Source organism: Scyliorhinus torazame, chromosome 6, assembly GCF_047496885.1.
Source record: "Scyliorhinus torazame isolate Kashiwa2021f chromosome 6, sScyTor2.1, whole genome shotgun sequence".
Taxonomy (NCBI): Eukaryota; Metazoa; Chordata; class Chondrichthyes; order Carcharhiniformes; family Scyliorhinidae; genus Scyliorhinus; species Scyliorhinus torazame.
This window is the reverse complement of record NC_092712.1, coordinates 22,267,786-22,282,172: the sequence shown is the minus strand read 5'-3', so window position 1 is coordinate 22,282,172 and position 14,387 is coordinate 22,267,786. Positions and strand designations below refer to the sequence as shown.

The 14,387-nt window shown below is 40.3% G+C and overlaps 1 protein-coding gene across 1 annotated transcript in view; it reads left to right on the top strand.

The window, feature by feature from the left end:
- Positions 1–13,855, top strand: part of LOC140424706 (protein lifeguard 1-like) — a 118,434-nt gene extending 104,579 nt beyond the window's left edge. Inside the window, exons 5-7 of the mRNA XM_072508010.1 lie at positions 236–364; positions 2,093–2,236; positions 8,884–13,855. Coding sequence (XP_072364111.1) covers positions 236–364; positions 2,093–2,236; positions 8,884–9,033 — 423 coding nt within the window. The 3' untranslated portion in view covers positions 9,034–13,855. The remainder of the gene's footprint in view (positions 1–235; positions 365–2,092; positions 2,237–8,883) is intronic.
- Positions 13,856–14,387: the final 532 nt, after the last annotated feature.

Sequence of the window (14,387 nt, the reverse complement as noted above, 5' to 3'; positions counted from 1 at the left end):
GGAGATGGGCCTGGGGATTGGCTTCGGGAGAGTGCTCTTTCGGAGGGTCAGGGCAGACTCAATAGGCTGAATGGCCTCCTGCACTGTGGAATTCTATATATCATGATCAAATAAAAGTAAAGCTATAAATTGAGGGAGACTGACACTATTTAATCCCAAAAGGTATTGATGTCTGATGCAAACAGGTAGCAGTGTATATAATATTTATTACTTGCTATTGCTTTTCTGTCTGCAGTCTATCCTGACCCTGAGTATGTCGTACATGGCTGGAATGATTGCAAGTTTCTACAGTACAGACTCTGTAGTGATGGCTGTTGGTATCACTGCAGCTGTTTGCTTTACTGTTGTCATTTTCTCTATGCAGGTAAGCTTTTCAAAAAATACATACACACATGAGCTTGCTAAAGTGGACATCGAGAGAAAATTGTGTGGGGGGAGCGATGGAATGATGCATGTATCCAATGGTGTGAATTATCTTAGTTTCTGACAGCCTATCATTCCTACCTCCCAAGAATTCATGTATTCATGGTCACACTGCCTGCCACCTTTCCAGCCGCCGTCCATATGCTGCTTATCCCTGTCTGCCACCTACAAATTTTGTTCAATTATTCTCCTGGTTGCTTTCCCAAATTTTCCACCTGTTCTTGAATGCTAACCTGTATTAGTAGCATGTCCCCCAGTGCCTCCAATTTAAAACCATCCTTGTATTTCAATCTTGGCATCACCCCTCTACATCTGAAATTTCCTCCAGCTCCAGCCCTCTTCCTGAACTCTCCGTTCCTCTGACACAAGAATTTTATGTCACTGTTGACTGTGGTGTGTGAAGCCACCTACACCCCATGCTTTCAGATTCTGTTCCTAATGCTTCCTGTAGTTATACTAATCATTTTGATTGTTTACTTGGAAACCTTTTTCTTTTAAAGTCTTCATGTGTGGGGATAAAGGGTTGATCCGTTTGAAAGGACAAATTAAAAGTTTGCACACTGGGCTATGTTTAGTTTCTGGCTTGTAAAGCAGAACAAGGCAGCAGTGCGGGTTCAATTCCCGTATCGGCCTCCCCGAACAGGTGCCAGAATGTGGCGACTAGGGGCTTTTCACAGTAACTTCATTGAAGCCTACTTGTGACAATAAGCGATTTTCATTTAATTTCACAACCTTTTGTAATTTCCTGCGGTCTTGGGCAGAGCAGGATCCATACCAGGCTGTGATACAACCAGAAAGAATGCTTTCTATGGCGCATCTATAGAAGTTGGAACCAGGGGCTGGTTTAGCACACTGGGCTAAATTGCTGGCTTTTCAAGCAGACCAAGCAGGCTGGTTCAATTCCCGTACCAGCCTCCCCGAACAGGTGCCGGAATGTGGCGACTAGGGGCTTTTCACAGTAACTTCATTGAAGCCTACTCGTGACAATAAGCGATTTTCATTTCATTTCAGTTGGTGAGTCGTAGGTGACATGCCAAATTTCCTTAGTCTTCTGAGAAAGTAGAGTCGTTGGTGGGCTCTCTTAACTATAATGTCGGCATGGGGGGACCAGGATTAATAGATGAGACTGTGGCAGGACCAATGAATTATAGACATACTCGTAATGGAACTCTATTTAGCTACTTCTACTAATGGCTTTATTTCCAACCACATGAGATTTAATTGTGGATCAGTGACTTGTCATCCAGTCCTGATGCCTGTATATCTCATCTGTTAATCCTGGGGGGACCAGGATTAATAGATGAGACTGTGGCAGGACCAATGAATTATAGACATACTCGTAATGGAACTCTATTTAGCTACTTCTACTAATGGCTTTATTTCCAACCACATGAGATTTAATTGTGGATCAGTGACTTGTCATCCAGTCCTGATGCCTGTATATCTCATCTATTAATCCTGGGGGGACCAGGATTAATAGATGAGACTGTGGCAGGACCAATGAATTAGAGACATACTCGTAATGGAACTCTATTTAGCTACTTCTACTAATGGCTTTATTTCCAACCACATGAGATTTAATTGTGGATCAGTGACTTGTCATCCAGTCCTGATGCCTGTATAGTGTTAATTTGTTTTCCCGCTAATGGATTTTCTTCCCTCTTCACAGACAAAGTATGACTTTACTTCCTGTATGGGTGTGATGTTGGTGTCTGCGGTTGTGCTCTTTTTCTTCGGAATTCTGTGCATTTTTATCCAGAACCGGATTCTCCAGATTGTGTATGCTTCTGTTGGTGCACTGATCTTCACCGTGGTAAGTGCGAATGCTTCCTTAAAGTTTCATCAGACGAATAAATGATCATGCTTCCCCAAAATCATTTCAAAACTTTAGAAATTTAGTTAGTTGCACCTTTCAAAACAGTCGCAAGTTCTGTGGATTTACCTTTCTAAGGATCAAAGTCTTGCCTGTTGATAAGAATGTTGACCAAATTTTAGATTTACTTAATTGATTGAAGAGTCTGGAATACACATGCACTGTAAGCTGCCCTTTTTTCTGCATCATGACCTAAAGTGATATGATACTGGTTCACACACTAATCTACCGTAGCGAGTGCGGATAAAAAGGAATTTATATTGTGTTATTTATAACTTGTATGTCCCATAATGCATTACAGCAAATGAAGTACTGAGAGTATTATCATGGTTGGAATGAAGGTAGTGCAGTAGCCAATTAACATAGTGTGACAGTGACCACGTAATCCATTTACAGTGGTGCTGATTGAGGGATAATTATTAGGCAGAACACCCAGGAAAAGGAAATAATGTAATGGGATATTTTTCATCCACCGGAGAGGATTTTCTTTAAGTCTCATCTGAAAGACCTCTGACATGGTGTGTCGTATAACAGTTCCTTCACAGCGCCATGGACCCGGGTTCAATTCCCGCTTGGGTCACTGTCTGTGTGGAATCTGCTCATTCTCCCCGTGTCTGCGTGGGCTTCGGTTTCATTCTCCTTCAGTGTACCCGAACAGTCGCTGGAGTGTGCCAACTAGGGGCTTTTCACAGTAACTTCATAGCATTGTAATGTAAGCCTACTTGTGACAATAAAGATTATTATCATAGTTACAACACAATGGAGGCCATTGTGTCTGTGTCAACTCTGCAATAATAACTCGGCTAGATTCACTCCCCCGCTCATTCCTCTATCGCCTCCTGCAGATATTTTTCTGTTTTGATGCTTATTCAATTCTCATTTGAAAGCCATGAATTTGCTTCCACAAAACACTTTGATATTGAATCCAGATCCTAATCACTCACTTGGGGTCACAATTAATTCTTTGTCAATCTAGATTTTGTATTCATGGCTAGAATTTAGTGTTGCTCAGGAAAGCGCATGCCCAACCCAAAGAACGAGAAGATGTTGGGCACATATCCGGACATCATCATGCCCTTGCGTTATTCGGTCAGGGTGCAAATGCGAGAGGTGGAAGTGCGGTAACTGACACTCGGGAAGTGAATTTTATGTTGCCTGTCGCCTTTACGATTGGCGGACCGAATTGGCTAGGTAGCCTTTACGTTTTAGCTGCAGCCTCAATCCAGGGTGGGATATGGGTGGCATGGTGGCACAGTGGTTAGCACTGTTGCTTCACAGCTCCAGGGTCCCAGGTTCGATTCCCGGCTTGGGTTACTGTGCGGTGTCTGCACGTTCTCCCTGTGTCTGTGTGGGTTTCCTCCGGGTGCTCTGATTTCCTCCCACAGCTCAAAGATGTGCAGGTTTAGGTGGATTGGCCATGTTAAATTGCCCTTGGTGTCCAAAAAGGTTAATTGGCCTTACTGGGTTACGTGATGGAGGTGTGGGCTTTCCAAGGGATGGTGCAGACTTAGTTTTTCCACTGATATATTTTACAAGTCAGCAGTTCCCTCAGGCAGCTCCGCAGTAGCTACATCTCCAAGGGAACATGTTGGAAGCCAGCCTCCGTTTCCACCCTCCCCAGCAGCACTCATTCTTTCACGAGTATGTTTCACACTGGATGGCCGTTAATTGGCTAGCAAACGTAATATCTTGTTAATGCAATCTCGGGAGACGTGGTTTCACATCTGCTTCCGCCCATCTGACGTCAGGTGCACCACAATTCAAGCCCATGTCTCTGGAGTGCAACTTCAACCCACAATCTTCTACCGTGAAGGCAAGAACAGTACCACAGAGCTGAGGCTGGCATCAGCCTTGAAAGAAAGAATAAAAAGTAAATTTCCTGTTGCGATAGACACTCATTAGTGATGATTAGAGGATTTGGCCAAGGAGATCCCCGAGAGGGATGCTTAGTGTCAGTGACGTGTAAAGGAAGTGTCCATATCGAGTATTGAAGGCCTGCCTGCTATATGTTTAAGAAAATGTTTGATGTTGATTAATTAAATTTAAAAGGCCCACTTAAATTTCCGGGATTGATTCCAGACCTTTAGTGGAATGCTCCATGCACAATAGTCTGAATTTCAGGCTTTACTTTTAAAATGTAGGTTCAAAATAATATATTTCAATGCTAAAAGATGCACAAAATATTTGCTCCAAAAGAAATTCCATAAAAAATAACCATTTACTTAGCATATCACATGAAGACCTTTACTACAAATATGACATATGATCTTCTGCAGACTGACCAGATTGGTGGTTATCAAATCTGGGATAAGATAGTAACATAAAGAATAACAGCAGGAGACCATATGGCCTGTCAAGCCTGCTGCACCAATCGGTATGATCATGGCTAACCTTGGGCTTCAACTCCACTTTTCAGCCCATTCCCCATATTCCTTAATTCCCTAAACAACCAAGGCTGTCTGTCTCAGCCTTCAATATTTTCCATGATGGTGCATCCGCACCCTCTGGGGTAGAGAATTCTAACAATATATAACCCTTTTAAGTGAAGAGATTTCTCCTCATCTCGGTCCCTTTTCGTGAAACTGTGTCCGCTTGTTCTAGATTCCTCAGCCATGTGAAACAATGTCTCAGTGTCTGTCCAGCTGGACAGTGTAGATTGGGAAAAAGTGTTCCCGCTTGTAAAAGGATCAAGAACGAGAGGGCACGGATTTAAAGTGATTTGCAAAAGAAGCAAATGTGATGAGAACTTTTGAGTGCTTCGGTCTTAAATGCACTGCCTGGTGGAGGCAGATTCGATCAAAAGGAATTAGATGATTATGTGCAGGGGAATGGCACTAGGTCATGATGCTCGTTTGGTATAAACACGATGGGCCAAATGGCCTCCTTTTACAATTCTGTAATTCTGTCAAGTTCCTTCATAATCATGAATGTTTCATGGAGACATTCTCCCCAATACCTCAGACTTGGCTCCTCCTTCTGCAACTGGATCCTCAATTTTCTGACCCACAGACCACAATCAGGAAGAATAAACAACAACACCTCCTCCACAATAGTCTTCAATAACGGGGCCCCGCAAGGCTGCGTACTTATCCCCCTAATTTACTCCCTGTACACACACGACTGCGTGGCAAAATTTGGTTCCAACTCCATCGAAACGTTTGCTGACAATACGACCATAGTGGGCCGGATCTCGAATAACGACGAGTCAGAATACAGGAGGGAGATCGAGAACCTAGTGGAGTGGTGCAGCGACAACAATCTCTCCCTCAATGCCAGCAAAACTAAAGAGCTGTGATTGACTTCAGGAAGCAAAGTACTGTACACACCCCTGTCAGCATCAATGGTGCCGAGGTGGAGATGGCTAGCAGCTTCAAATTCCTAGGGGTACACATCTCCAAAAATCTGTCCTGGTCCACCCATGTCGACGCTATCACCAAGAAAGCACAACAGTGCCTACACTTCCTCAGGAAACTGGAAATTTGGCATGTCCACATTAACTCTTACCAACTTTTACAGATGCACCATAGAAAGCATCCTCTCCGGCTGCATCACAGCCTGGTATGGCAACTGCTCGGCCCAGTTCATCTCACAAACCTGCCTCCCATCCATTGACGCCATCTACACCTCTCGCTGCCTGGGGAAAGCAGGCAGCATAATCAAAGACCCCTCCCACCCGGCTTACTCACTCTTCCAATTTCTTCCATCGGGCAGGAGATACAAAAGACTGAAAACACGCACAAACAGATCAAAAACAGCTTCTTCCCCGCTATTACCAGACTCTTAAACGACCCTCTTATGGACTGACCTGATTAACACTACACCCCTGTATGCTTCACCCAATGCCGGTGTTTATGTAGTTACATTGTGTACCTTGTGTTGCCCTATTATGTATTTTTTAAAGATTTTCTTTTTTCATGTGCTTAAATGATCTGTTTGAGATGCTTGCAAAAAATACTTTTCACTGTACCTCGGTACACGTGACAATAAACAAAATCCAAATCCCCATGTTTGCATGGGTTTCGCCCCCACAACCTAAAAGATGTGCAGGGTAGGTGGATTTATCCATGTTAAATTGCCCCTTAATTGGAAAAAATGAACTCTAAATTTATTTAAAAGAATTGAAAAAATGAATGTTTCATGGAGATCTCCCCTCATTCTTCTAATTTCTGAGACTATGGACCCAGTTTACTCAGATTCCAGGGACCAATCTAGTGAACCTTTGCTTTAAGCGAAAGTATATCCTTCCTCAATATGGATTCAAAAATCCTACACTACTCCAGGTGTGGTCTTCACAAAGCGCCATGTATTGTAGCAAGACTCCCTTATGTTTGTACTCAATCCCTTGCAATAAAAAACATGTCAATTGTTTCCTAATTGTTTGCTGTGTTCCTTGTACGAACCCAATCAAGTCTCTTAAAACATCATTTCACATCTTTTAAATAATTAAAAACCGAGTGAATCACCTCATACTTGTCCACTTCATATTCCATCTGCCACCTTGTTGACAATTCACTTAATCTGTCCATCTCTTTGTAGCTTATTACCTTTTATTTCCTCACTTGTGTTTTCACCTAGATTACTCTCTCTTGTAAGTACCAACAATAAACATTGTGAAATAAATACACCCGTGATATTCCACCTTGTCTGCAACTATCAACTTTCTAGTGCTAACTAATGCCTAAAAAAAAGTCTGGTTATTGATAGACTTGTCAGTCATGGCATTAGATCAATGGAAAATTGTAGAAAACATACTGGGAAAACGAATGAGCTGGCAAGACCTTTCTTATCCACTTTTATATTCCATGGGGGACCTTGTGAATGTTTATAGTTAATGATTCTGTATTTGTCTGTCTGCATGTTGGAAACTAATTGCTACTACAAACTCAACCAATAAATAAACCATATGATTTCATAATTAGTTCTACAGCAAGGCAATGTTTATGGACATGAGCTCAAAAGGTGTCATCACCTTGACATGACAGCACATGGGTATCAGAAAGACACCATCCTTGTGAAGCTGGGAGAATCGATAGATTGGGAGTACTTCATATATTTTGTAACTGAAAATGTACTGGCCTGGATATAGAACAAAGCGGCCTAGTCCTGTTACTAATTTTTCATCCAAAAATCTAATTTGTTATCTAGACCCACTAGTGTTGGGGATTTTTTTGTAGTTTGCCTTTCCACTGAGTTTTGAAAAATTGCAGTCAATTTCTTCCTTGTAGATGTTGTACTGTGATATAACCAGATTCCAGTGATTTTCTACTTTTAAGTTTGGGTAATTTCTTAAAGCCTACCTTTAATTTTATCTCTTAATATTAGCTTCCACTGCACTGTGCCTACTCGGGTATTGCAATGTTCTGTGAAAATAAAGGCAAAATACTTATTTCTGTGATTTGCATATATTCCAATAAATGCTTGCTTCCTTCTTTCCTTAGAAGTTCTATTCTACCCTGCTATTAGCCATGTTTTACTACTACTACTACTAATAATAATCTTTATTAGTGTCACAAGTAGGCTTACACTGCAATGAAGTTACTGCGCTACACTCCAGTGCCTGTTCAGGTGCAGTGAGGGATAATTCAGAATGTCCAATTCACCTAACAAAGCACGTCTTTCAGGACTTGTGGGAGGAAACCGGAGCACCCGGAGGAAATCCACGCATACACTGGGAGAACATGCAGACTCCACACATACAGTGACCCAAGCCGGGAATTGAACCCGGGTCCCTGGCGCTGTGAAGCAACAGTGCTAATTACTGTGCTAATATGCCTATTGAAATGGACACGGATGATCCCAGGAATGGTATGCCTAACATACGATGAACGTCTGAGGGTCCTGGGATTATATTCATTGGAGTTTAGGAGGTTGAGGGGAGATCTAATAGAAACTTACAAGATAATGAATGGCTTAGATAGGGTGGATGTAGGGAAGTTGTTTCCATTAGCAGGGGAGACTAGGACCCGGGGGCACAGCCTTAGAATTAAAGGGAATCACTTTAGAACAGAGATGAGGAGAAATGTCTTCAGCCAGAGAGTGGTGGGTCTGTGGAATTCATTGCCACAGAGGGCGGTGGAGGCCGGGACGTTGAGTGTCTTTAAGACAGAAGTTGATAAATTCTTGATCTCTCGAGGAATTAAGGGCTATGGAGAGAAAGCGGGTAAATGGAGTTGAAATCAGCCATGATTGAATGGTGGAGTGGACTCGATGGGCCGAATGGCCTTACTTCCGCTCCTATGTCTTATGGTCTTATGGAAAACTTCTTTTTCCCTTTTCTGCAACACTTGCTTGTTTTCTCACACAACCTGTGAGCAGGAGAGAGAATTCAAATGACACATGAAGACTGCTTGGAATAATTTTTAAATGTGTCCAACTGCTCAGCCCAGCAAGACTTTGTTCAATGGGAAGGGTTTGGGCAATCATCAATCCCATTTTGAACGAACACCACCTTCAGCTAAAACATGTATAACTTATAGCCATCCAGTCTGAGGAGTTCAACAGAAAACTTGCATCAGCTAATTTTACAGAATAAAGAATAAACGTTATGAACTGTCTCATCTAATTATGTACTTTTAATTCTTCTGCAGTTTTTGGCCATTGACACACAGATGATCCTGGGGAACAAACAGTTGGTTATCAGTCCGGAGGAATACGTTTTTGCAGCACTCAACCTTTATACCGATATTATCAATATCTTTATGTTCCTAATGACCATCATTGGGAGTACCAGAGAGTGAGATGTCAGCAAACAAGGAATAGTGCTCCTAGTACAGCGAAGAACTAACCTGAAGCCATCTTTCCTTTGTTGTGTAGTCTAGGTTAAGGAATATTCCTTTTGACTGATACAGTTGTAATGCCACTCCTGTGAATAAGCATGTTTGCATGGATGGGCAAATGTGAATGTAACAGCTTCACTGTGGCCATCAGTGCATTCACTATCAGTTGCTTCTTGCAGCAGGTTCATCTACACGTTTGATATTCCCTTTTATTTGTATTCTCCAATGAGTTTAGAGTTCACCTTTCCAAAGCAGATGATTAATCACAGTTAATTTAAAAATAATTGGAACTTTCTTTATGGAGGAGTGAGATTGACACTGCTACAAAACACCACTTGTACACTTTATGAATTGATGTATTTGCTTCTAAATTTAAACAAATGAAGTTGTTTAAATCAACAGAACCAACTAAGTCTGTAAACATACTAAATTCTCGTTCTGCATCAGTTTTATCTCAAGTGAACCTGAATAGCGCACATGGTTTGCAAACCAGGGAAATTAAATTGATCTAAATGTGTAAGAATTTTGAATTACACTATAACTTGTCAGAAAAGCTTGTAGCTTTTAATGTGCCAATCATGTTGACCAATACGGCCATACAACAAACATTTGAAAATAGACTGTAAAATTGGAGGAGGCATATTGGGGAAGTGGGCTAAGGAGAAGAAGCCACAGTTGTTTTGAATGATTATGTCTGTATTGTGTTTCAATCCTGTAGTTAAAGTGAGTTCTTGGGGAACTAATTATTCTTGAATGAAGGCAACACTTGCAGTTACTAACTTTAAGGATAAAGAATTGGTCTTTTTCAAATAGAAGCAGGTTATTGTGCAGAGAAAACGGCAAGTTGGAATTCAACCCAAGTGAAGGGAAATCCCCCAGTGATTTATTTCTCTGTTGATTTGTGAATTAAATTGGCTATTTGGCTGACTGCCTTAGCGGTGTGTTCTGTGAGTAGAATCTGTATTGATGAGGAAAGTACCGAGAGCTTCTTAGGTGACATTGTAACTTGCTGAGAACTTCATTGCATTTTTAACCCTTGATGAATTTATGACGCACGCACATATGAAGAAATTTGTGGTATGATGCTTTCCCTTCATCGTAGTATTTATTAGGCATATCGGATTAAAGAGCAGGTTTTTGGAGTGCATATTGCAGGTACCCTTATTTCTGAATGTTTTCCAGCTTTTCGCTTGCTCAACTTGGGAACCTAACATTTATTAGATTATTTAAAATATTTTAGGTAGTCTTTTAGTGTAGTTGTCCATAAAAAGGTTTCATTATCCAACGTTTAAGACCTCAGATCCAACTTTGTCCAGTCCTTTCTCCATTTATGAACCAAGTTTGAACCATCAGAAACCGCCAAAGAAATGAGGCTTTGCTAATCATATTTGGGGTTGGTGGAATAAGAAGGGGAACTCTGCATAGGACAACAAATGTTAATATTTTGTGATGTAAGTAACTCCTTCAGTGAAATTTATCGTATAGAATTAACTAATGTACATTTTTGTATCCACTGTAACTGCATTAGTGCGATCAGTCATGGGACCATGCATCAGGAATGACTTCATTTGAACGATAAGGTTTGCATGTACATAGGTGGCAGAATTATGCAAATGCTTTAAGAAACATGAGTTAATCAAAGCTGTGATTTGCTTAAAATTAAGTGCTGTAAAGGACGCTGGTCCAAACAATTCTCATGTCAAGAAAATAGTTTCATTATCAAATAAAAGTCAGAGGACTATAGTGTGTTTAAATTTCAAATATTTTGACTGTGAATCCAGAACTTGCACAGCTGTTCGGAAATGCATGAGTAAAACTAATTTTTGATGTAATGGTGTTTTGAGTGCTTGAACAGGTTGAGTTTCAGATATTTCTCATTTTCATTCTAGGTATTTATTTCTAATATGCAGTATAATCCATTTATAGCAACTTACGAGAAGCAGTTTGATCTCAATGGGGGTATAAGCTAAGGTCAAGGATGTATACTGTGTTTTTAATTTTGATAACTGCAAGAATAATTTGCATTCCTCTTCGTATTTTATCTTGACTCGAAGAAACAAAGATCCTACTTCCAGGCAAATGTTTTTTGTTGGGAAATTATTTTAATTTTTGAAAATGAGCATTAAAAAATACTATGTTGAAAGGACATGAGGCATGACTTGTTCACCCTTTGGCTCATCAATTTATAGGTCTGGCTTGAAGACTCTCTAATATTTTCTTTCTTTTTAATTTAGAGTACCCAATTCTTTTTTTTTCCCCAATTAAGGGGCAATTTAGCATGGCCAATCCACCGACCCTGCACATCTTGTTAGGTTGTGGGGGTGAGACCCACGCAGACATAGGGAGAATGTGCAAACTCCACACGGACACTGACCCGGGGATGGGATCGAACCCGGATCCTCGGCCGTGAGGCAGCAATGCTAACCACTGCGCCACCCTACTCGCTAATATTTTCAGGCTACCATTTTGAAATTAGCTTGCACTGCACTCTTCTTGCCATGGTTTATGTCCTTTACCATAACAGTGCTGAAAAATACTATAAATTGCACTATCATTCATTAAACGCTATGGGCCAAATTAGGCACAGCCCTTTTTTAAATATATTTTTTTCAGAAGAAACAGACTAGTTTGAAATTCAAGAAGAGGAGCAAAGATTTAGCCCATTGAGCCACTGCATTGCTGACTAACTAGTAGGGCAAGTAAATGGCTGTTGACTAACATCAAATTCAACCCTGACAAAATTAAAATTGTAATTTTCTGTTAATTTTTATCCCAAATAATATTGCTCTGCTATCATAATTTGGTCTCAATTTGTGAACTTCTATAGATATACATTTTCTGAAGGACTAGGGCTCAGGCAGTGACACCCAGTTACCATGAATGAACAAATTTAAAAAATACAGAAGCACTGCTAGAGTTAGTGTGATTATAATCTTGCTCATCATTCTTTCTTTACTGCGGAATTAGAATTATGCATTTGATGTGTTGAACAGCCTGGTAATTTCAACTCGGTGAGGCCAAGTTAATCTGGGAATCCAACAATCTCTTGTTTGAGGTATTGTTGATATTCTCATACAATAAACCCTAGTCGAGAGATTTTTTGGGGTTTTAAGGGATAGTGGGTTCCTTTCACTTCCGAGTCCTGGCTGCAGTTCCCCCTGGAAGAATGGGGTGTCTGTCTCACCTCCACTTTTTTTTTGTGAAATCTTAGCCAAGTTCCAAGTGAAGTTCAGGCAATCTCACTCCAGCTACAAGGATGTTTGGAGGAGTGAAGGAAAATATAACATGACTATGGCAAAAGCTCGTCTTTGTAGGTTTAGGATGAGAGTCGCATTATTGAGAGGGGGAGCTTTTCTCTGCCAATGTCCAGCTTCACTTTATTTGGTTGTATATAATGTTGACATTCACTATCTGGTGTGTCCTTTCAGGTTACCTTGAAACGGCTGTTGGGTGAAAATGGTACAAAGAAATTAACAAAACCTGTTCCAAACAAATTTGCAATTATAAATGAAGTTTTGAATATGATTTGCAAGATTCTTAATTTCTGAACCTGTCAGTTCTGGAGGTCTCTTTTCATAAGGCAGGATTTTCCAGCCCATTCCAATTGTGCCTCCCCCTCCCCCAACGGCAGGTTCCCGCGGCAAGGTAGGCGCACCATAGAAAATGTCGTAAACTTCAGTGGGACCAGAAGATCCTGTTGGCAGCAGTAGTGAGGTGCCTCCAACACCGGAAAACACACCGCAATGGGCTGGAAATTCTCGGCCATAACGTCTTTGCAAAATGTTGGAAAGCATTTCAAATGTTTTGAGCAATTCCAGCGATTATATGAATTCTCACCTTCATCAAACTGATTATTTTTACTGTACTTGGTTTAATCCAGATTGGCTGCTAATTTGATCGCTCCGTATTCTTACTATATTTAGTTAAGCAAACATTTACATGCATGCTATTTTCTCTTTTTCACATGTTGAAAGGATTTGACTTGTCTTCAAAACAAGACTGAAAGCACTCTTGTACAACAGATGTTTTCAGATTTCCCAGAATTTGTTTAGTGCAGTTGGGCAGTTTTAATGATACTAAATAGTATTTATAAGGTTTTGATATTTGTTACCCCAAATTGTTTTTGCCTGACTTTCAAATCTGTTTAATGCAACCTTTGGAATTCTTTAAAAATAGCTTGTTAAAAACATAATGTGGAGATGCCGGCGTTGGACAGGGATGAGCACAGTAAGAAGTCTTACAACACCCAGGTTAAAGTCCAACAGGTTTGTTTCAAATCACTAGCTTTCGGAGCACTGCTCCTTTCTCAGGTGATTTGAAACAAACCTGTTGGACTTTAACCTGGGTGTTGTAAGACTTCTTATTGTTAAAAACAATTGAAGATTTCGTAAAGTTTCTTCTGGAATAAACATGGCACTGTTTGAATGCTTTTTTTTCTGGAGCACCTATTTCTATCATGTTCCCATTTAGATTGTTGAGTCAGTGTGAATTTTGATGTATTCTCAGGTTGACACAAGCTTTGCACCGAGGGAAGAAGTTGACTATATTATCCCCTTATGTATTAAGTTGTCTATAATGATTATCAAATCCATTGAACTATTCAGTTTTCTAAATTCCATATTTACCTTTAACATATTAAATGCTGATCTGACAACTCAAATGTGGTTGTTAGAGGTCTGTAGTTAAATGCACTTTTGACTTCAGATGTGTTCTGTATTGCTATGTTGACTGATGCACCTTTGCAGTAATTAAACACATTTAAATAAAGTTTTCATGCACTGTAGCAGTTTCATCCTTTGAAAACTACAAGTTCTGAACCACCTGTTGAAATCTCCATTTTTGAGTGTTGGGTTTTGCTTTTTAGTTTTGAGCAATGCTGATTTTGCCGTCAGGCGAAACTGAACTGTGTAATTGCAGTTCATTAAAATTTGTAGTCTTGCTTCTGTTGGAAATTTTACTTTTCTGTAGTTATTAATTCACCTATTAAGCTACTTCATGATTTTCTTATATCTAAAAAGAAAACTTAGCAAAGACCAAACTAAGTGCTGTTATATTCTACGGATTCAGCACCAGGCATACCTAAAAATGAGGTACTAACCTGGTGAAGCTGCAACACAGAACTGACTACATATATGCTAGGCAGCAGAAGCATAAGCAATAGATGAAACTAAATAATCATATAACGGATCAGATCTAAGCTCTTTCTACACACCAATAGTGAAAAGTGATGGGCAATCAAACAACTGCTTGGAGGAGGAAGCTCCACAAACATCCCTTCGACTGTCTTAGTTCAACATTCCATTCTGGATCAGTTA